Below are 20,830 nucleotides of genomic sequence, written 5' to 3'. Positions count from 1 at the left end.
TGAACCTAAAGCGTTCATTTGAAATATTGGAATTAAAGACAATCAATTTTTAAATTTGAGGGACTAAAAATATATTTTGACATTTAAGTTTCCTATATTTTTGGTAATGACATTTAAGTTCATAATATTTCTTTTCTTTCCCTCACTTCTTTTGGAACCATTAGGCCTAGGATCATTATTCTTGAATCTTGATGTTAAGGTCTATCCTGCTCACTTCATAATATTTTGCCGTGCTTTTTGGGCTGGGCTGCGCACTACCGTCGCCCTCCATCCATCTGCCCTATAAGCTGGCCTTGATGGCCTCACCTTCGACTTTGTTTGACGTTCCCTTCCCTATGCTCCGCACGAGATAAGGGCAAGCCTTACTGAACAACAGAGTGTCCATATGATATGTATAGCGTTCTCTAAGAAAAAGAAAAAAAAAAAAAAAAAAAAAAAAAAGAGAAGAAAAAGAAACTTCCATTCACTTTCCCAAGAAATTACCCCTTAATTTCCTTTTGCTTAGTTGTTAATCATATTAGACGACTAGAGTAGACTCGGAAGTCATATAGTCAACTTGTTCCCACCCAGAATAGAGGCTCAAGAAGCATTACAAATTCTTCTCTTTCTCAGATTGTTTTGCATCAATTAAAGCTGAGAGCAGAACAAATACAAGAATGTCCAGCAGCCTCTTGAGCGTTTTCTCTGTACTTTCATTTGTTTGAATGAAAATCTAATTCATCCAAGCAAAGATATATTGGTGTCCCTTTTTTTTTTTTTTTTTTTCTTAATAAAAATTTTTGGCATAGTTTGGTAGATATGGCAGATCCTGTTACAGGGGCTCTTGTGGGGGCAGCTTTTGGAGAGGGATTTACTATTTTGCATGAAGCGGTTAGGAATGTTGTAGGCCAAGCCATTATGTTCAAATCCATTCTTAGAGACTTAGAATCCACGCTAGATCGTATAGCACCACAGGTCCAAAAGATAAAAGAATTAAACCTAGCTCTTCATCGCCCAGAAAGGGAAACAGAGATCTTGACAGAACAAATGAAGAAGGGTGCGAAGCTGGTTCGCAAGTGCTCCAAAATCCAGTGTTGGAACTACTGTTTCAAATCCCATTATGCAAGCAAACTTTCGGAGTTGAACGATGCCATTGAAACATTCTGTCGTGTTGATTTGATATTACAGATCGCAGGGACTGGGTTGGAGACTTTGAACAAGCTGAATCAGAACACAAGCATTGCGTTGGAGACTTCGGCCAAGGTGGATCAGAACACAAACATTGCGGTGGAGACTTCGGCCAAGGTGGATCAGAACACAAGCATTGCGTTGGAGACTTCGGCCAAGGTGGATCAGAACACAAACATTTCGGTGGAGACTTCGGCCAAGGTGGATCAGAACACAACCATTGCGGTGGAGACTTCGGCCAAGGTGGATCAGAACACAACCATTGCGTTGGAGACTTCGGCCAAGGTGGATCAGAACACAAACATTGCGGTGGAGACTTCGGCCAAGGTGGATCAGAACACAAGCATTGCGTTGGAGACTTCGGCCAAGGTGGATCAGAACACAGGCATTGCGTTGGAGACTTCGGGTAAGGTGGATCGTGTTTTGGAGCGTTTGGACAATTCTGACGTAAGGATGAGATTTAGGTCACGGACACTGTCGGTGCCTAAACCCCGGGATGATATTGTTGGGTTGGATTTGCCTTTGAAGGAGTTGAAGCAGCTACTGTCTAATAAAAAGGAGCCGCTTCTTCTATTGACTGCTCTTGGAGGTTGCGGGAAGACCACACTCGTCAAAATGCTTTTTTGGGATAAGGATATTAAAGGTACTCTTTCTCACATTAAACCTCTTGGCAAGCAAAATAATTCTACTGAATACAGAGTTCATCACTACTAACATGTCTTGCTGTGATTGAGTGGTACATAATAAAACTATAAAAGTGATGACAGTGATATAACCCATTTGAAGATTTTAACGATTGTGAAAATCTCCATAATAAGAGATTATTTTAGTTAAATAATTAAATTGTGATAGTATGTGGATAGTTTTTGGTAAAAGTAAACAGTTAGGTAGTTTAAAAAACAAAATGCGTAGGGATGAATCCTAAAATGTACCATTGATTCATTATTATACGTTAAACTATAATTGGAACAAATGTGAATACTTCATTCACACATTAAGATTTCAATTGATGTAAACGAATTGAATTACATTATGTAAAAAAAAAAAAAATGCATGTCTCTTGAGGTAAGATATGATAGGCCATTGCTATATATTTTCATTCTTTTCTTTTAGTCCTTTCAATAGTCATAGCAGTGCTTTTGGCATACTTCATCCTTTGGAACTACTTCCTTAAGAAGGAGTAGTAATCAAGAAAATGTAAGGAGACAAAAATTTTCTTATCTTCATGATTGGTAGAAAATTGCTTTTGCTCACTTCTTACCCTTTTCTGGGTTGGGAATTCTGTTCATTTCGCTTCACCACTTTGTATGTAGATGTATAAAGTTATTAGACATGAAATGTTCCTTTCTGGCAGCTTTCTAACTGCATTGTGTTTGGATAGACATATATGGGGAAAAAATATTTTTTGTCAACGTTTCACAAGCTCCCAACCTGACGGGCATGGTACAAAAACTGTTTAAGCATAATGGTGAGGAGTGTCTTGAGTTTCAAAGTGATGAAGAAGCAATTGACCAGCTAGAGCAACTGCTGGATGAAATTAGACAACCTATATTGTTGATATTGGATGATGTCTGGCCCGGATCAGAATCCCTTATTGAGAAGTTCATGTTTAATATTCCTGATTACAAGATTGTGGTGACTTCAAGAACTGCATTTCCAAGATTTCCATATAGATATAAATTAAATCCATTAAATCGTGTAGATGCCATGAGTCTTTTTTGTTACTCAGCATCATTGCAAGACCAAGACGAGAGCTCTGACATTCCAGAAGAATATATCGAAAAGGTACCCTGTCAATCTATTTTATATATATATATATATATATATATTCTTGTGTTGATGGGTGCATGATAGCCTATATACCTGCCAAAATCATGTTTTCATACTTGCACATACATTTAAGCTTGTTTGTTTTGTTTCCGACAATGTCATACTTCTGAACAAAGTGTGGTTTAGACAACTAAAATCATGGCCAATATTATTACCCTTTAACCTATAGACAACAACTGATTTTATATGGTTCCTTGAATTGCAGTTTGTAAGCAGTTGTGGGGGGTTGCCAATAGCCCTTAAGGTGATTGGTGGTTCACTCCGTGGGCAACTTGCAGATGTTTGGCTCAGTAAACTAACAAAATGGTCCGAGGGTCATTCTATTTTTGACTCTGATGCAGATGTGCTTGATTGTCTCCAAAAAAGCCTAGAATTTTCTGCTGACAAGACCCTCAAAGAGTATTTCATGGACCTAGGTTCATTTCCTGAAGACCAAAGGATCTCTGCTACTGCCCTCATTGATATGTGGACAGAATTACATGAACCAAGCGAAAAAGATGTCCATGCAATTACCAATTTGCTTGAACTCCACAATCGGAATTTGGCTAGTCTTGAAATGACAAGGTTTGAAAGTTTTTAATTTCTGAAGCGTGATTTTCTAGTAGAATATAAATTCTTCATGTAATCATTTCTAGTTGCTAGTTGTTATAGGATATAACTCTATAAACGACCTGAGGCCCAAAATATTACGTTATGTCTTCCAGTTTGATTAACTTCTTATCACAATTGATAATATATTATTGTAGCTTCTTTGAAATGTCATGGGCCAATGTAGAATTGTTTTATACCAATGATGCTAAAGGTGATTACTACAAATATATAGAGAGAAGGAAACTTATATCAAACCAGAAACAATAAGGGGCTCCAATTGCTCTGCCCAAGAAAAGAACAGAATTCCAACTTTTAGTAGACAGAATGCCTTTTTGCTTCTTATAACCATTTGATTTCAACTGTTATGGATGGAAACTGTTTGTGTCAAATTCCCTTGGATTTGTTATCCTATCTTTATCTTTGTTTGAATATCATGGAATTCATATTTTTATTATGTGAGGACTGTAAGAATTTGAATCTCTTCTAAGCTTATACTTTGTGCAATCACTAGGAAAGATGAAACTCAGATCGACTACTATTACAATGAAGACTTTATCACACAACATGATGTTCTCAGAGACCTAGCTATCCATCTAAGCAACCAGGAGCCAGTACTACAAAGGAAAAGACTAATTGTGGACATCAGGGGAAACAATCCACCAAAGTGGTGGACGGAACAGAAGCAACCACTCATTAATGCACGCCTATTATCTATCTCAACTGGTTGGTTAATTTTCTCCCTAACAGAGATACACACACAAACTTGCACACATGCAATGTAACCTAAAATTGAGTATATTTTTACACCATATAGAATATTTTTCTTGCAGATGAATTGTTTTCATCAAGTTGGTGCAACATTCAAGTACCCGAAGTTGAGGCTTTAGTTCTGAATTTTCAAACAAGGAATTATGCCTTACCCGAGTTTGTGGAGAAAATGGTTAAACTCAAGGTTATAGTTGTCACTAATTATGGTTTCTTTCCTGCTGAATTAAGCAATTTTCAGCTACTCAGGTCCCTCCCCAATCTAACGAGAATTAGATTAGAGAAGGTTTCAATTCCTTCCCTATGCAATACCCTTGTTTTATTGAGGAGTTTGAAGAAATTATCTTTATTTATGTGTAATATTGGTCAAGCTTTTGGGAATTCAACCATAAAGGTTTTAGATTCATTGCCAAATCTAATGGAGATAAACATTGACTATTGCAATGATTTGGTGGAATTGCCTGGATGGTTGTGTGAGGTTCTCCCCCTGAAAAAACTTAGGATCTCCAATTGTCATAAGTTGCCTTTACTGCCCGAAAGAATTGGAAACTTAACAAATTTAGAAGTGCTAAGACTTAGGTCTTGTACTGAATTGTCAAAGTTGCCAGATTCAATCAAAAGTCTCCATAAGTTGAGCATTCTTGATATATCTGACTGCCTAAACATTTGCAAGTTGCCAAAAGACATTGGTGAGTTGCATAGTTTAACAGAGTTCCACATGAAAGAGTGCTTGAGGTTGCGGAATCAATTGCCACCATCAATTATGGAGCTTCAACAGTTGAAGCGTGTGGTATGTGACGAAGAGAGGGCCAAGTTATGGGAGCCTTTCAAGGAATTCCTCTCAAATTTAAAGGTAAAAGTGGTTAAGAAAGATATCAACTTGAATTGGCTTCCCAAATAATGATTGTGGAGGCCAGTTTCTTCTTGAAAAATTTTGTAGGTTTATTATTTGATATTGTTCTCTTCCGTTCTTTGTTCTTTTGTCCTTTTTTTTTTTCTTTTGTAAAGATCATGAAATAAGTGGCTTAGTACACTCAAAAAAGGAAATGTTTTTTAGGAGTTGCAGTTGTAGATATATTATATGTACCCCTTAAAAGTATTGGGAAATTTAATGCTGAGGGATGTGAATGCATAGTTTTCATTATGTATGGTTACGTGGAAAAAGAACTTGTAAAATTCATTTAGTAAAGCCTTTTTCCTTGGAGAACTTGAACATACACTTTGTTAGCTCATTTTCTCCTCTTTTTCTAATTTAGGGTATGTTGGTTGAGATGATGAAAATTGAGAGGATAGAGAACAGAAAGGAGATGAAAAAGTAGAAGGATAGAAAAGTATTTAGTTTCTCTTATTTGTGTTTGGTCAAAAGGGTAGAAAAGTGGAGGAATAGAAAACTTTTTTATTTAGTTGAAAATAAAGTTTGTATAAATTTACCATCATATCCCTATTAAATAAAACAAAAAGTAACCTATTATACTTTTAAAAAAATTATGTGTAGATGGACACTTCATTAAAGTAAATTAAAAAAAAAAAAAAAAAGAAAAAGAAAGAAAGCCAACATGTTGGAGGTGGAATCCAATGTGAGGGGTATTTTTGAAAGCTCATTTCATGAGCTTCTCCCACTGAGTTTTCTCCCTATCATTTTGGGGAGAACTTTTTGTTGGGCCAGGGGGAAAACACCCACATCTTACTATTTATTTTCCTTCTTCCCTACTCAACCAAAAACACTTCAAAAAAGTTTTTATTTCCATTTTTCCTCCAAAATTTTACATCCACCTTATTTCATCCCAAACAAACACTCCCTTATTGTTATAGGAGGAGCAGCAGCTTTAGAATTTTTTTTATGATGCCACCAAGAAATTTAAATTATATGAAATCTAATAAAGAAATAACTTGAATATATCAGTTTCTTAAAAAGAGTGCAAATATTTAAAGTATTACAATTTCTTTCTACTAACAAAGAGAAAAAAAAAAAAGTATTGATAATAAATAAAAATGTAATTAAGAATGTTGAGATGAGAATTATAAAGTGAAAAATTTTAAAATGATAATATATATAGAAGAGTAAAATGGAGATAGAGAGGGATAATATTTGCTACAACTAAAAGTCGAGTTGCTAAGGAAAGAAAAACCATTGCAACTACAAAGCCAAAAAGAGTATAATTACTGTTGCCACCAAGAAGAACTCATGAACTACAATATTTCTCTTGATACATTTTTTTTTTGGAAAAATGAAATTATGAATTATTTTTATTGAATGGCTAAATGAGTTACAAATTTGAATGATGAGAAATTTTTATCTTTTTGTTTTTAAATAGGCATTTAATTTGTTGAATAATTTGTTCACTTCTTATTGTTGTTTAGTCTAGTCTTTTTTTTTTTTTTCTTTTTCTTTTTTGAGAAAAGATAAATCCATGTGGTTTTATTAAAACACAAACTTAAGGGATTACATCAATGTGAACTAAAAAGGAAATGTCTGGCAGAACAGATTCCATCCACACTAAAAGAGGAAAAGATTTCTTTGCTCTCCTAGCTAAGGCATGGACAACCCCATTGCCCTTTCTTTTAACATGAGAGAAAGAACAGGTTTTAGTAAACCCATTATAGTCTAACAATCTTTTATAATATGACCAAAACCTGATCGATCAGAACCTTCTCTTGATAAAGCTTTGAACACAATTCCTGAATCTCCTTCAACAACACACTGCTGAAAACCCAACTCCATTGCCAACAAAACTGCCCTTCAAACTGCCATGGCTTCTATAGCTTCCACCCCTCCCGATGGTTTGTTCACCATCTCAGCCAAGGATGCCATCACCTCGCTCCTTTCATTTTTGATCACAAGACCAATACCCGCTTCCTCTAACTTCGAAAATATTGTGCTGTCATAATTTATTTTGTAGGTATCCTTTGGTGCTGGTTGCCATTTGGGCACTGCTGGTTTCTGGTGTGTAGTACCAACGGGCTGCTTGCTTTGAAACTCTGATAAGGACTTTAAGGCAGCCTCAAGTAGCTTATCCACTGGTATGCTAGGCTCATTGAAGTGACATTTATTTCTTCTACACCAAATGAACCAAGCCATCACCGTGAATAACTCCACCTTCCGTCCCTTTTGTCCAAGTCTGCATATCAGGTCCATCACTATCAATGGTTGATAGGGTAGTTTCCGGAGGCTGTTGAAGTCAGGGCCCCATGTGGCGGGGATTTTTTCGCACTCCCATAAAGCTTGGAACACTGTCTCGTTTGCCTTGCCACATGAAGAACATAAAGGCGAGTCCAGAATTGTTCTCTTGTACAGATTCTCTACCATCGGAAGTGCCTCGTTGCAAGCTCGCTAGCAAAGATTTTGCATTTTCTTTGGGATGTTGAGCTTCCAAATGCCATTCCAGAAGCTTCTCTGTGCGGACTGATCTGAACCGGAAGCTACTTCTTTATTTTCCATTTCGTCGAGGAGCTAATACCCAGTTTTCACCGTGTAATTTCCATCACTACTTTGTGGCCATACTATACAATCTTCTTGACTTGTCTTGCACAGAGGTATGGCATTTATTCTTTGCACCAAAAATGGAGAAATGAGTTGATCAATTAGTTGGCCATTCCACTCCCCTGTTTCAGCATCAATGAGGCTAGAGACCATGCTATCATCTAGGAATTCTTGACTTCAAGTGTTGCCTTCAGTGGGAAAACGCCAGGGATCCAGTTATCATGAAAAATCCTAGTTTTTTATTTTATTTTAAATATTTTATTTTTTTCCATCTCCAATTCTCTATATCATCCCTTTCTCCACCACCTGCCTTGCCTTGAGGATACTTTGCCAAGCATAGGAGCCTTTGGCCATCTTTGCATAAAAAATTGAACGTGACAAGAAATACTTGGCACTAAACACCTTATACAACAATGATGTTCTATCCATTGCTAACCTCCATACCTGTTTAGCTAGCATTACTTCATTGAACCTAACCAAATATTTGAATCCCATTCCTCCATCGGCCTTTGTCTTGCAAAGAGTTTCCCAATTTTTCTAATGAATTTTTCTTTGACCTCCATGCTCACCCCATCAAAACTTTCAGATTTGCATCTCAATGTCTTTACAAAGATCCACTGGCAACTTGAAGGAACTCATGGTGAAAGTAGGGATAGCTTGGATTACCACTTTTAGCAAAACCTCTCTTCTGGCTTGGGATAGGAGCTTTTCCTTCCATCCTTGTAGTTTGCTCCACACTCTCTCCTTTATGTAATTTAGGCTTGCCTTTTTTTTCCTCCCAACCACAACTAGTAAATCAAGATATTTTTCATATTCCTTAATCTTGCACTCCTAGAAAAGTAGGTATCTCTCTTTTTGTTTCTTCAACGATAGCTTTGCTGAAAAACAAGGTGGTCTTGCCTCGGTTAACTTGTTGCCCTGATGCTTTTTCATACACCGATAGGATATTTTAGATCACTTATAATTCTTCCATTCTTGCTCGACAGAATAGCAAACTATCATCTACAAAAAAAAGGTGAGTTATTCGAGGTCCATTCTTACATAAAGAATACCCTCTTATGGAGGAATTTCTTTTGTTCAGTCCTTCAAAGCACAAAAGAAAGGGACATGGGGAGAGAGGATCCCCTTGTGTTATTCCCCTTGTAGGGTAGATATTCCCTTTTGGTTCTCCATTTACAATGATAGAATAGGAGACTATGCTGACACATTCATAGATAATGGCTATCCAAGATTCACAAAAATCCATTTTTCTCATAATTTCCGTCAAGAACCTCCATTCAACTTTGTCATATACCTTGTTTATATCCAGCTTTAGAGTCATAAAGTCTGCCTTTTTTTTATTTCTGAGTCTTCATCTGATGTAGCAACTCAAAAGCCACCAAGATATTATCTGAAATAGCTTTATTTGACTAAAACGCACTTTGTGATTTAGAAATAATGAAAGGTAATACTTTTTTAAGTCTATTTGCAACAACCTTAGAAAACAATTTGTAAATAATATTACAAAGAGCAATAGGACAAAAATTTGAAACTCTAGATGGATTTTTAACTTTTGGAATAAGAGTTATAAAAGTACGATTTAAAGTGGATGAGATGGAACCTGATTTAAGACAAGTGCGGACCACTTGTGATCAATAGTTGGCCAAAACTTTTGGAAGAAGAGTGGAGGAAGCCCATCTAGTCCAGGTGCTTTTAGAGGATCCATTTGCTTCAAAGCTTCATCAGCCTCCTCCTTCACAAATTCCGCACTTAACATATTGTTTAGCTCTGGTGTGACTATGTAGGAATTGCTGACAGAATATGCTCAAAATTTTCTAGGTTGGCCGAATGGAACAGCTCCTAGTAGTGGGTAATTAAAATTTGAGCAATATCCTTTTCATCCTTGCACATCTCTCTCCTCTAGAATTTTGCAACTCCTTAATCTGATTCCTCCTATACCTGTGTGATGCTTGATTATGGAAAAAGCATGTATTTTGGTCCCCCTTATGCAACCATAAAGTCCTTGACCTTTGTCTCCACTTTTTTTCTTCTTTGATCAGTAAACCATTTATCTCCCATTTCAATTGGCTCACCTTCCCCACTAAACCACCCCTAATTGCTAATTCTTCGGCCTTCCTTAGCTGCTCTTTTTTTTTTCTTTTAACAACCAAGTAATGTTTCCAAAACTCAACCGGCTCCATTAAGTTAGTTTTGCTTGGCACTCCTAAATCTTACCCTCCACTTGTTCCATCGGACCCCTTACCATAATTCTGCCCCAAGCCGATTCAACAATGTCTTTACACCCCGGGTCCTTTAGCCACATTTGTTCAAATCTCCAAGGCTTCCTTTGTTTCTTTTAAATACCTTTTGGCATGATTATTATAGATTTGTGATCTAATGAACCACACTCCAAATGAACAACCTTTGTAGCCAAAAAAAGCTCAATCCAATCCGTAGTGGCCATTGCTCTATCCAACCTTTCCCAAATTATATTATTCTTTCCATAGCTTTTGCACCAAGTATATTTACCCCCTATAAAACCCAAGTCTTTGAAGCCACACTCATCCACATCTCTAAATGCTTCCATTTGTTTGACTGGCCTTGGCCTACCTCCCAATTTCTTATGTGCCTTGGCTATTTCATTGAAATCCTCCGCACACACCCACGAGATCGAATATTTGTTCTTCAATCTTCTTAGCTTTTCCCATGTTTCATGTTGAAGGTTTGTGTCTAGATTTCCATAGAATCCTATAAGTCTCCATTTGTTTTCCTTTCCCTTATTCACAATAGCATCAATGTGATTAAGGGAGTATGTGTCAACTTCAAAATTGCACTCTGCCTTCCAAAAAACAGCCACACCCCTTCTTTGTTGACTCTTGACACTTCGATCATTCCACCAAATTTATATCGGACCTTGATAGTTTCTACCCTAGCTTTATCGAGCCATGTTTTGGCTAAGAACACGACTGAGGGAGCTTGTGCCCATATCAAATCACCAAGCTCTTGCTCTGTCTGTGGGTTCCCAAGCCCACAATAGTTCCAACATAGGATATTCATCTTTGCTGGAAGGGTTGAACATCAGCCTCTACCAATAGGATAGGAGTTTTCCGATCATCATGTGAAATCGTTTTCTTCTTCTTTGGTAACTCATGATTATCAATGTCTAAACCAACCCGCTTCAATGTTGATGGTGATAGGATTTCATGGATTTCTGGCTTTTTTTCCAGACGAATTCTTTTCCATGTTGGAGCAAGGATCGTGATACCCACTATTGTATCTGAATTAGGGTTTGTTTGTGTAAGTGGCATGTGAGACTTAGCTAGCTTAGTGTTTTTCTCGGATAAAGCACGTGATGGGTATGCTCACTTAACAGGTCACGTGATTTCAAAGTAGGTTGCACGTTTTCTACTTTTGGCGCCGCCTTATTACTCCTACACCTCAAGATCCTTAGTGCTTTAGTAGTAACGGCTTCTCCATAAAGAGTATCATTTTATAAATCAAATTTCCTTAACTCCTGATCAATCTCATTTATCTTCTCCTTGAAATACTCCCCTTGATTCCCGGCTTTAACCCCGATGGATTGCAGGTCTAGGCTAGCATCCATTTCCTTATTGAATTTAGTAACACCCATAGTTAGTTTTGCCTTTAATGCAGGATTTTGTAACTGAAACTCCTTAATTCCGCCTCCTTGGGTCCCACCCTATGCCATCGTTGTCATTGCTTTCGAACTAGAGCTCTCCTGCTTCCTTCGCTTCGCCTTAAGCTCCTTCTTTTTTTCTTTATAGTATCCTGGGACTACGATCATAGAGTTCTTGTGTGTGGGCAATGGAGCAGCACATAACCATGGCCCATACTCTTGATCTTTCGGTTGCAAGGTTCCATTGCTCTGTATTTAGCGTTCACAGTCCTTGTCAAAGTGGTTTAGACAGCCACACCAGTAATACACATTAGGGAGGCGTTTGTATTTGAAAGATATCCAACCTATTACTCCATTCTTTCGTGTGAAAACTCTACCACGGCATAAGGGGAGATTAACATTAACCCGAACCCTAATTCTCATGACTTCACCCTGTTTAACTTCCTTTTGACTCACCTCCCTCTTGACTTCTCCCACAGCTTCGCACAGCTTCTCAACTACATCCCACTCTGGAATTTGATTGGTATATCATGGACTTGCACCCACAACAAGACCTTGTCAAAGACTAAATCCTTGATAGTTATGCTATGGTCATATCGTTGGATCATCACCAATTGTTTGTCAAAACTCCATGGTTCCCCATCGAAAATTTTCTCCACTTCTTCTTCATTATCGAACAAAAATAATAGTACGTGGATTCCAACATTACGTACCTTGAAACCATTTTTTGACCTCCAAATGGGATTGGAGGTCCTAATAATAGCCTCTGTATTCAACGCTCATCTTGTGAGGAATTTTGCTGCGATAGTGCGGTTTGACAAATCTGTTTCCTCATCAAATTGAAATTCACCACCTTCCCTATCATTCAAAGACATATTCTCCCAACATTGCGTACATGTATCCATTATTGCCCAAAAGATTATCAGCCAAAAGAGAAATCTCAACGACACTCAGTGTTTCCCATAACCCCAGAAAAGATTCCCAAAAAACCTACAAGCAACAGTGTTACATAAGAGACTCAAAAAACCTTACACGAAGGAAAATGGCTAATTCTACGAACTAGGACAAGAGAGGGGCTGCTTCCATTAGTACCGATAAACTTATTTAGGACTCAAATTAGTCTTGTTTTTGTTTGGGTTATTTAGGCTAATAATTATTGATGTTGTTTAAGCTATTAATTTTTTTTTTTAAAGGGGTTAAAAGATTATGTTATAAAAGTATTATGAAAATGTTGTGTCATTCTATGTTTCTAGAATTTTTTTTATTAGTAAGTTTTTGTTGAGACAAAATTATTGTTTAATGTATTCGAGCCGCGTGGGCCGCCATGAAGTATAATTCCCACCGAGCGGCAGGTAGAATCCTTTGCAGACGACTTAAATACGTGACGGGGTATTGTAAGTGGTAGAGTGGCCTTGTTGTCACGATCCGCTAAGATTGAGCCCTGTGTCGCTTCGATTTATCCCTCCCCCCCCTCCTCCAAATCCCCCCCCCCCCTAAAAAAAAAAACTCTTTGCCTCCGGAAAAATTGGCTCGTGCCTTTTTCCATTTTTGTGTCCCTAAATTCATTCCATGATTTTAGAGGAGGATTCCAACAAGCGGTTCGGCATTCCGAGCATTTTTGAAATTTTTAATGATTTTTCCTATTTTTCGGCTTCAGAAAATCATAAAAAATAAAATATATTGAATCTGGCATCCAAATTTTGACAGGTTGAATGTTGGATTTTTCTTACCATGTGTGAAAAAAATCAGGGCAAGACTCCAAGAATTGCTCCAAAAAAGACCCATTATTCCTCCTCAACAAATCAATGTTTCCTCATGCCAGAGCAGTTTTTTATTAGGTTGATTTTTTGTATTTTTTTTTCCTTTCTACACCATTTTAAGTAAAAACACAGTTTTACACACACACACACACACACACGCAAACTTAGGACTAAAATACTTTTCATCCTTTATGTTTAGGGTAATTCACAATTCCTCCTTTAACTTTAAAATCAAGCGATATCCCCCTTAATATTTTGGAAAAAGAAAAAATATGTCATATTGTTATTCTCTTAATTAAACTTTAGTGAAAACTTATGCTTCTTAAAATATTCCATTGTTTAATGTCTAAAATACTCTTCCTAAATTTTAACATCCCAAAATTTTTCTTCATATATTTTGAGTTTTAGATGATAGTAATGTTTAGAAAGTTGAAATGGTAATATAAGGTATTTTATTTCCTTGCCTTTTGTTATCTCTCTCTCTCTCTCTCTCTCTCTCTCCTTTTCTTGCCTAAAATGGATGTTCATTAAAAACTAATTAAGCTAAAAATTGCACTTAGACTCATGTAGAATGATAAAGAAGAAAGTATAAATGAAAATATGAATGAAAACATTTTCATTGTGTATACTTTAAGGTATTTGACGAAGAGTTTCAATTGTAGCATATAGCATCATTCATTGTGAAAATTTAAATATTGTGACAAAATTTTAGCAAAACTCAGTTGCTTATTGTTGGAGGATAATGATATTTATTATCATTTTTAGAAGTTTTTAATGAGTAGATATTGCCTTTAATAAATAGGTATCATAGTTCTTATACGAATGAGATTAATTTTGTATAAACAAACATATTTTATGTATATAATTTCATACTTTTTTTCAAATAAAAATACTATCTTAATTTTTTCACTCACATGCTTTGCATGTGCCACCAACACTAGTTAAACATAAAAGCTCTTATAAACATAGGATACCGATGGATACTTTCTACCTTTAATAAACTAGTCCCTAACCCGTGCGATGCACGGGTAAGTTCTTATAGGGTTAACCTACACAGTGGAGTCATACCATGGCTGCTAGAGTTTGTTTCTAAGGTTGGACTAAAAATTGTCAAAATTGGAATTTTGAACTTTTCTTGCTAGCTCTTTCATTGAGGCACCATGTCATTTGAGACAACAAAGTAACTATTATGAGAATTTGATAAGAGAATTCTATATTGCATTGAAAGAAAATGAATGTCCATCAAGTATTTATACAAAGTCTGAGAGTAACTAACTTCTTACTAACTCCACAATATACGAATCTAGCCTCTACAACCAATCAGATTAATAGACGTGTATATAAATAATAACTATGAATTAAGCTAATCCTAAAGTACAAGTAGTATAGCTATTTTAAATATAAACACTGTCATTTATATAGTCACGGCTACAATTCTTCCATTGCTCTGTTTTGATACTCTACCCTGAGTCAACAGCTACAATCCAAACTTGCTCGACCTTCAACATGAGTCCTTGATCTTGCCCTTCTGATAACTATGAAACATCATTGGTTTCTTTGTCTTAATGGAATTGTCCAGGTGTGTGTAAAGATTGACAAAAACACAAAAGCTTAAAAGAAAATACTGACCTCTTTACATAGATATGGAGAGTGCCACCTAATTGAAATATAAAAAAGTAACAAAACCCAGAAAATGAAAATTCCAAATAACAATTCAGGTAGAATTTGATCTTCTAGGTTTAAACTTCTTTAACCCACATGAACTGCACTTGCACATAACTCTAAGATGGGGGGAATATAAAATAATAAAGAAGCATCTTAATGAATCCTTAATGATCTCAGGTAGAACATTTTGTCCATTATTTCCTAAAGACCTACTTAAAAAATTGTCACAAAATTATGCTTAAAACCTGATGATAAACTCCTTAGTCTATAAAGTCAAATATATAATTGCCCCAAAAATCAACTGGAGGGAAAAGAATTGTACACACACACAAAAATAGGATAGACATACTTCACATTTGGCTGGTATTTTTCTGAAGCTGTGACTCATAATTAGATTTTGCTTTACAATCTGCGCAATAGTAATCTACATTCTCTAGATCCTTTAAACCATACACAAGTTAGTGAATAAATGCATATATGACAGGAATAGAAATTGACATCACAATTCATAAATCAAGTGTATTAAGCACACCTTGAAAAGCTTGCTGGAAATATTCTCACACTCGGCATGCACCCAAGCATTACAACCCCATCACAACACACTTGATCAACATCTCTGAAAGCACAAAACATTGTAGAAGCTTACCCAAACTGTCTTTAACTAACCAAGTTCCCCTAGGGTTCTATGTACTATCTACATATAGAAAGAAGCCAAATGTTGCATAATTGAAGATCCAAGCCAATAGATCAATTATGTATATGCATATATATACACTATGAGGGAGAAAGATTCTCTAGTAATCCCAAATGAAAGACTGAATCTTATCCTTGAAAAGTATATATTATTTTGATTTAGAGTCACCATAGTGAAACAAAACAATTCACATTAATGTTCCTATAAAACTGAACATGGGGTTCACTTCATTATGATATCTAGAAATTGAACAGTACATTTATAAAGCTAATATGTAGTAAACATTGCATATATCTCAAACAAAAAAATTAAGAATCAAACATACCAAAGAAGAATGAGCGACTTTAATTTAGAATATTATTCTCCATAAACAATAAAAGTAAGACATTGAAAGCATAATTACCACTACCGCGGAGGAACAACCTAGTTTCTCCATCAAAAAAAGTTCCTTTTGCCTGGTTATAAGCAGAGAAATCATCGCATAATTCGTCCTCACCCTTCACCCAATTACAAAAAAAATCAATTTTGTGTTACATAATTTTTCTTAAAAAATGAAGCTAATTATTACAGCATTTATTAAAGTAGTCCTGACAGCATTAAAGATAATAGTAAAGAATTGGACAAGGTAAAGTGTAGCATCTCAAAGTGATATTACCATGGAACAAAAGAAACAATTACCGCAAGGCATGCTGAAAGCTCCAACAACATGAGATCCAATTGGGTATCTGAAGAGTCAAGAAGGTGTAATAAATAATCCATGTTGCAATAGAGTGAAGCTTTTTTGCATTGTTTTGTACCTTCTGAAGCAGGGATATCAAGGGTGTTATTGGATGAGCGGATAACAAACCAAACAATGGATTAGTAAATTTGTGCATAGAGACGCTCTATTATCCATAACTTGTTGAATTCTACAATGCCAGCACCACTAATCTTTTCTTTTTTTTACTTTTTTTATAATCATTAAAGAAGTATTCTTCAAACCATAGAAGTATATAAAACATTGAAACCATCAATTGAAATTTTGAAACTAAAGCAAAAAAAAAAAAAAAAAAAAAAAAAAAAAAACAAACAAACGATGCTTTCAATAAAAAATTCCAATAATAAGATAAAAAAACTACTTGATGAGGGAACATTGTTGCCACCACCATCATCAGATTATGCAATCCTCTCCAACTATCTTCTGGGTCTATGCATTTATATTACAAATCCACTAACTTCCTTTTACGTTCTAATGATTGATTGATGCTCGCCTAATCATGTGATGGGTAAGCTTCGATGTTTGTCTAATCATACCCAACATTTAAAATGGAAATTTGACTTTATGTTTCTACCGTATTAAAATCTACTTACAAACCACTCTAAGACAATTCCTTTCAAATCAAGGATTTCATGAACAATTTGAAATTATGATTGAAGATAAAATGACTAAACAACATCACATATGGTTTGGGATGAGTTTGATTTGCCAAATTGTGGTTTGAAAGGTTACACTTTACCCACCTCAAAAATTTTGCAGCCCAAATTGTTTAAATAAAAGAATGCCATGAAACAAAATAGCAACTTTATTATAATCTGAATACAATATATTTATATATCAAATGCAAATAAAAATAAACCTCATGTGGTTAAAGTGCAATATGTTAATCCTTAGGTTTCAAACTCAACATAATTCATAGGTAGATGAAGTTACACTACTTTCAAAGAACTATTTTGCTAAGTGCTAACTTGGTTGTGTGTTATTTAAACCTTATCTAGAAGAAATCTTAATGAGATATGGGCCACTTGCCCTATTTAGTCCTCAACAAATTCAGTAAGTAAAAGATCTTCCAAGATTAGATGCCAAGGAAATTTATGTATACAATTGGATGCAAATTTGGCAGTAACTATAACATTTGAAGGCAATGAACAATAAAACTACAACAAAAAGCAAGCCTTACTCCCAAAATTTTGAGTTCAGCTATGAATCCTCAACGAACATAAATTTTGAATAAGAATATGAATACCATAACACTTATACATACCAAAACAGAAAAGTTTGGAAAAACTTGGGTCAATCAGACAGATTATGCATGTGTACATACATATATGTTATAAGGGAACTTGATTTTTTTTTTTTTTTTTTCAACCTGTACTGATTTAGGCACAAAATTGAGCATTTGGACAAGTCCTATTTTGGCCTCAATCAAGCATTTGGAAAAAAAAAATTCAGAATTAAACACAAAGAGAGCATGTCACTATATTCTCAGTCTTCCATTTAAAATTACAAATTTCATAAAACCTAGTTTGAGTTAAACTCAAGGTCTAAGCTACGGATTCATTCAAAACTATCATGTTAGAGAAAGGGTACTGAACCTACAGAAATTGAAACTGAAATTTAGCTCCACAAATAGAACCAAATTTGGTTACCAAATAGAGAAGTAGATGTGTAGGACCAAAGTAACTAAAACACAGAAGTAGGTGACCTCCCCATTGATCACAACCCAATGACTAATTCCAGGTCCACAATCTACACATTTGATTCCCATGATCAAATATAGGCTTTCCCAAAAATGAAAACCTAGATAGTAATTTAAACTTTCTCACACTCACAAATTGATAAAAAACACCCACGTCATCACTTCAAAACACATCCACATTTTAATGACACCAAAACCAATTTTCAACAAAGCTCATTCTATTTAGACTTTCACAGATTTCCCCATCCGATTATCTTCATTCTATTTTTTTCCATTGAAGTACTATCTAACTCTATTCCTAAACTGAATCAACCCTGTGACTCTTTTTTTCCCCATTCAATACATAGGAAGCAATTTTCAATTATTTGACATAAACTTTCTAAAGTCGGATCCCTTTTTCAGTTTGGCTCAGGAATTTTGTCAAACACTTTAAGGGTGAAGGGTTGGGATTCTATTCTCTTCAGCCACACTCTCAAGTGGGGTTGTTCTGCCTCAGGGTGTTGGGGCTTCTCTGATTTCAATCAAAATACAGCCATGTATAAACCCATGATGCAGTTTTGATTGAAATTAGAGAATATCTACTTATACATGTTTTCAGAGGTAGTTTAGCTCCACAACAATAGAACAAAATTAAAAACTTACTGGTAATGTTTCCGGAGAAGTGACGATGGTTGTGTGAGAATCTGAGTGGTGGCCATCTGTAGCGGCGATCCGTAGTGGTGGCCATCTATAGCGGTGGTGGCGACAAGGGAAGAATCTGAGTTTGGGGTTTTGATTTTGGAGGAAGGAAATGGTGAGTTTTAGGTTTAGGGAAGGAGATGTTTTAGTGTGTGAGGTTGTGAGCAAAGAAGAGACACTGCTGGTTTAGGGAAGGAAAGGGTGAGTTTTACTTTTTGGTTTTAAAGAGTTATCGGGTTTTGTAACGGGGAAAAATTAGGTTTATTTTTAAATCAAATTTAAAAAATAGAAAAAAATTAAATTAAATGCTGATGTGGAAAATTGTGGAAGTTTCAAAACCTTCGGTTATATATATATATATATATATATAGATTAATGCTTTATTTTACCAATAATAAATTAATGCTTAACATGAAACTGCCTTTTGTGATTGATTTGTATCCATGTATTTAGTATATCCGTCGGTTTTACATATGAAAACCGTGTTCATACGTAAAACCGATGGATATACTCTATGTTTAGCGTATAAAACAATTAGATGTTCCCATTTTTGTTTTAAAAAAAACTTGAATAGTAGTTTGCTGTGTGCACCCATTTTGCAGTTTTCCATGACTTGGAAATTTACTTTTATTCAAGGATGGCCGGCCATAATGCGCTGCTGACCAATGGCGACGCCACGTTGGTCCTAGGGTGTTCCCAGGAACACCCTGAACTGAATATATATATATATATATAATTAATTTTTTTTTATTTGTTTACCCTTTAAAAAAAAAAAAAGGACATCCTCAATCAAATTAGGAATACCCTCAAATAAAATATATATATATATATATATATTTGTTCTACTTTCAAGCAGCAAAAAAAAAAAAGCCCAAAAATTTTTTTGAACTATAATTTGAAAAAATAAATAAAATTGTAACGGAGCAAGCCCACCAGGAAAAAAGCCCAACATCAATCGGTAAAGCAAACTCAATCTAAAGAAAAAAACAAGGTAAAGCAAACCCAACAGATTACAGTAGCAAACCCACGGATTCTCCAAAAATAAAACTAAAAAATAAAAAACAAACAAAGCAAACAAAGCAAACAAACCAAATCCCAATATACTGAAATTAGATTCTCAGAAACCAACAGACGACGCTTGAAAGAAAGAAAGAAACCTAACCTAAAGTCTAAAGAAAAAAACACAACCCATAAACCCAATTAACTGAGCTCCAGAATGCCAGAACTAACAGATCGCCGGATCAGAGAAGGAGATCACTGGATCGAAGAAGGAGATCGGAGATCAGATCGGTCTTCCTCACCTCGATGTGCTGCTAGAGTCCCGACGGTGCCGCCCCCGGCCCCTCAGCCTCAGCCTCCAGATCGAAGAAGGAGATCGCCAAATCAGATCAGTCTTCCTCGCCTCGACGTGTTGCCAGAGCCCCAACTGCATCGCCCTGGCCCATCAACCTCAAGGTATTTCATGATTTCATCTCAGTCTCAGTCTCTCTCTCTTCATCTCAGACTTCTGTCTCTCTCTCTCTTCATCTCTGTCTCTCTCTCTCTTCATCTTAGTTTCTCTAATTCTCTTTATTAATATTTACCCTGTTTTTGGCTTTATCCGATGTTGGTGTTTTTTTTTTTTTTTTTTTTTGCTAAATTATTCGGTGTTGGTGTTGGTGTTGGTGTTGGTGTAAGGTGTTGGTGAGATTATTAATTATCTTTTAGTGTTGGTGTTGGTGTCTTTTGGTGAGATATAATAAATTGGCTTTATCTGATTGACTCTAGTCTTGTGATTGGGGCCATGGGGCATTGGGGCAGGGTAGTGCAAGTGTGCAGTGTGTTAGTGCTAGTGCTAGTACAAGTGTGCAATTAATAATTAATAAATATGGTTGTGTGCTATGTGCTAGTTGCTTAATTCAATTAATGGTCATAAAATATGTATCGAATCACTCTTTTTTAGACTTGGACTTAAGCTGTACAGCCTATATATTTTTGTGTTGTATAATTTATTGATTTTTTTTTTGTTAAGTAATAGTGTGATATTCCAAGGATCAAACAATCATAGTAATTAGCTGAACTAATTAATTTTGTTTGTTTGGGATATTAATTAACCACTAATTAATTGGGGAAAGCAACTAATAAACA

At 35.7% G+C, this 20,830-nt stretch overlaps 2 protein-coding genes across 8 annotated transcripts in view; one reads left to right on the top strand and one right to left on the bottom strand.

The window, feature by feature from the left end:
- The first annotated feature begins 433 nt into the window (after window positions 1-433).
- Window positions 434-20,830, top strand: part of LOC126732640 (probable disease resistance protein At5g66910) — a 64,276-nt gene continuing 43,879 nt past the window's right edge. The window contains exons 1-5 of one of the 2 annotated variants that reach the window (XM_050435616.1): window positions 434-1,810; window positions 2,549-2,952; window positions 3,203-3,561; window positions 4,100-4,311; window positions 4,419-4,932. In XM_050435616.1, the coding sequence (XP_050291573.1) occupies window positions 799-1,810; window positions 2,549-2,952; window positions 3,203-3,561; window positions 4,100-4,311; window positions 4,419-4,932 (2,501 nt within the window). In that variant the 5' untranslated portion in view covers window positions 434-798. The remainder of the gene's footprint in view (window positions 1,811-2,548; window positions 2,953-3,202; window positions 3,562-4,099; window positions 4,312-4,418; window positions 4,933-20,830) is intronic. The other variant, XM_050435607.1, reaches the window with a different exon arrangement.
- LOC126732716 (uncharacterized) lies at window positions 14,473-20,311 on the bottom strand. 6 transcript variants are annotated; one of them, XR_007659540.1, is made up of 5 exons: window positions 18,668-19,035; window positions 16,248-16,294; window positions 15,973-16,066; window positions 14,840-15,491; window positions 14,473-14,745 (listed from the first exon to the last, which is right to left on the bottom strand). XR_007659540.1 is itself a non-coding variant. In XM_050435724.1 (4 exons), the coding sequence occupies exons 1-4, from the start codon at window positions 20,133-20,135 to the stop codon at window positions 15,457-15,459; spliced, it is 330 nt and encodes a 109-aa protein (XP_050291681.1). In that variant the 5' UTR covers window positions 20,136-20,311; the 3' UTR covers window positions 14,473-15,456. The 6 variants fall into 6 exon arrangements, 3 of the variants coding, with proteins under 3 accessions (XP_050291681.1, XP_050291675.1, XP_050291666.1); XR_007659543.1 differs by lacking the exon at window positions 18,668-19,035 and adding an exon at window positions 20,005-20,311 and having other exon boundaries at window positions 14,473-15,491; XR_007659534.1 differs by having other exon boundaries at window positions 14,473-15,491.

This window comes from Quercus robur, chromosome 1, assembly GCF_932294415.1.
Source record: "Quercus robur chromosome 1, dhQueRobu3.1, whole genome shotgun sequence".
Taxonomy (NCBI): Eukaryota; Viridiplantae; Streptophyta; class Magnoliopsida; order Fagales; family Fagaceae; genus Quercus; species Quercus robur.
Note: the sequence above shows the minus strand (reverse complement) of the source record. Positions and strands in the feature narration are given on the sequence as shown.

What these genes read in the sequence shown, in the direction of transcription:
- LOC126732716 (XM_050435709.1), bottom strand. Translation starts at nt 18,752, where the DNA reads ATGGCCACCACTACGGATCGCCGCTACAGATGGCCACCACTCAGATTC. An exon ending in CTTCTCCGGAAACATTACCA is followed by an intron (nt 16,367 to 18,667) that starts GTAAGTTTTTAA and finishes CTGCTTCAGAAG; the next exon opens with GTACAAAACAATGCAAAAAA. An exon ending in AGCTTTCAGCATGCCTTGCG is followed by an intron (nt 16,067 to 16,247) that starts GTAATTGTTTCT and finishes AATTGGGTGAAG; the next exon opens with GGTGAGGACGAATTATGCGA.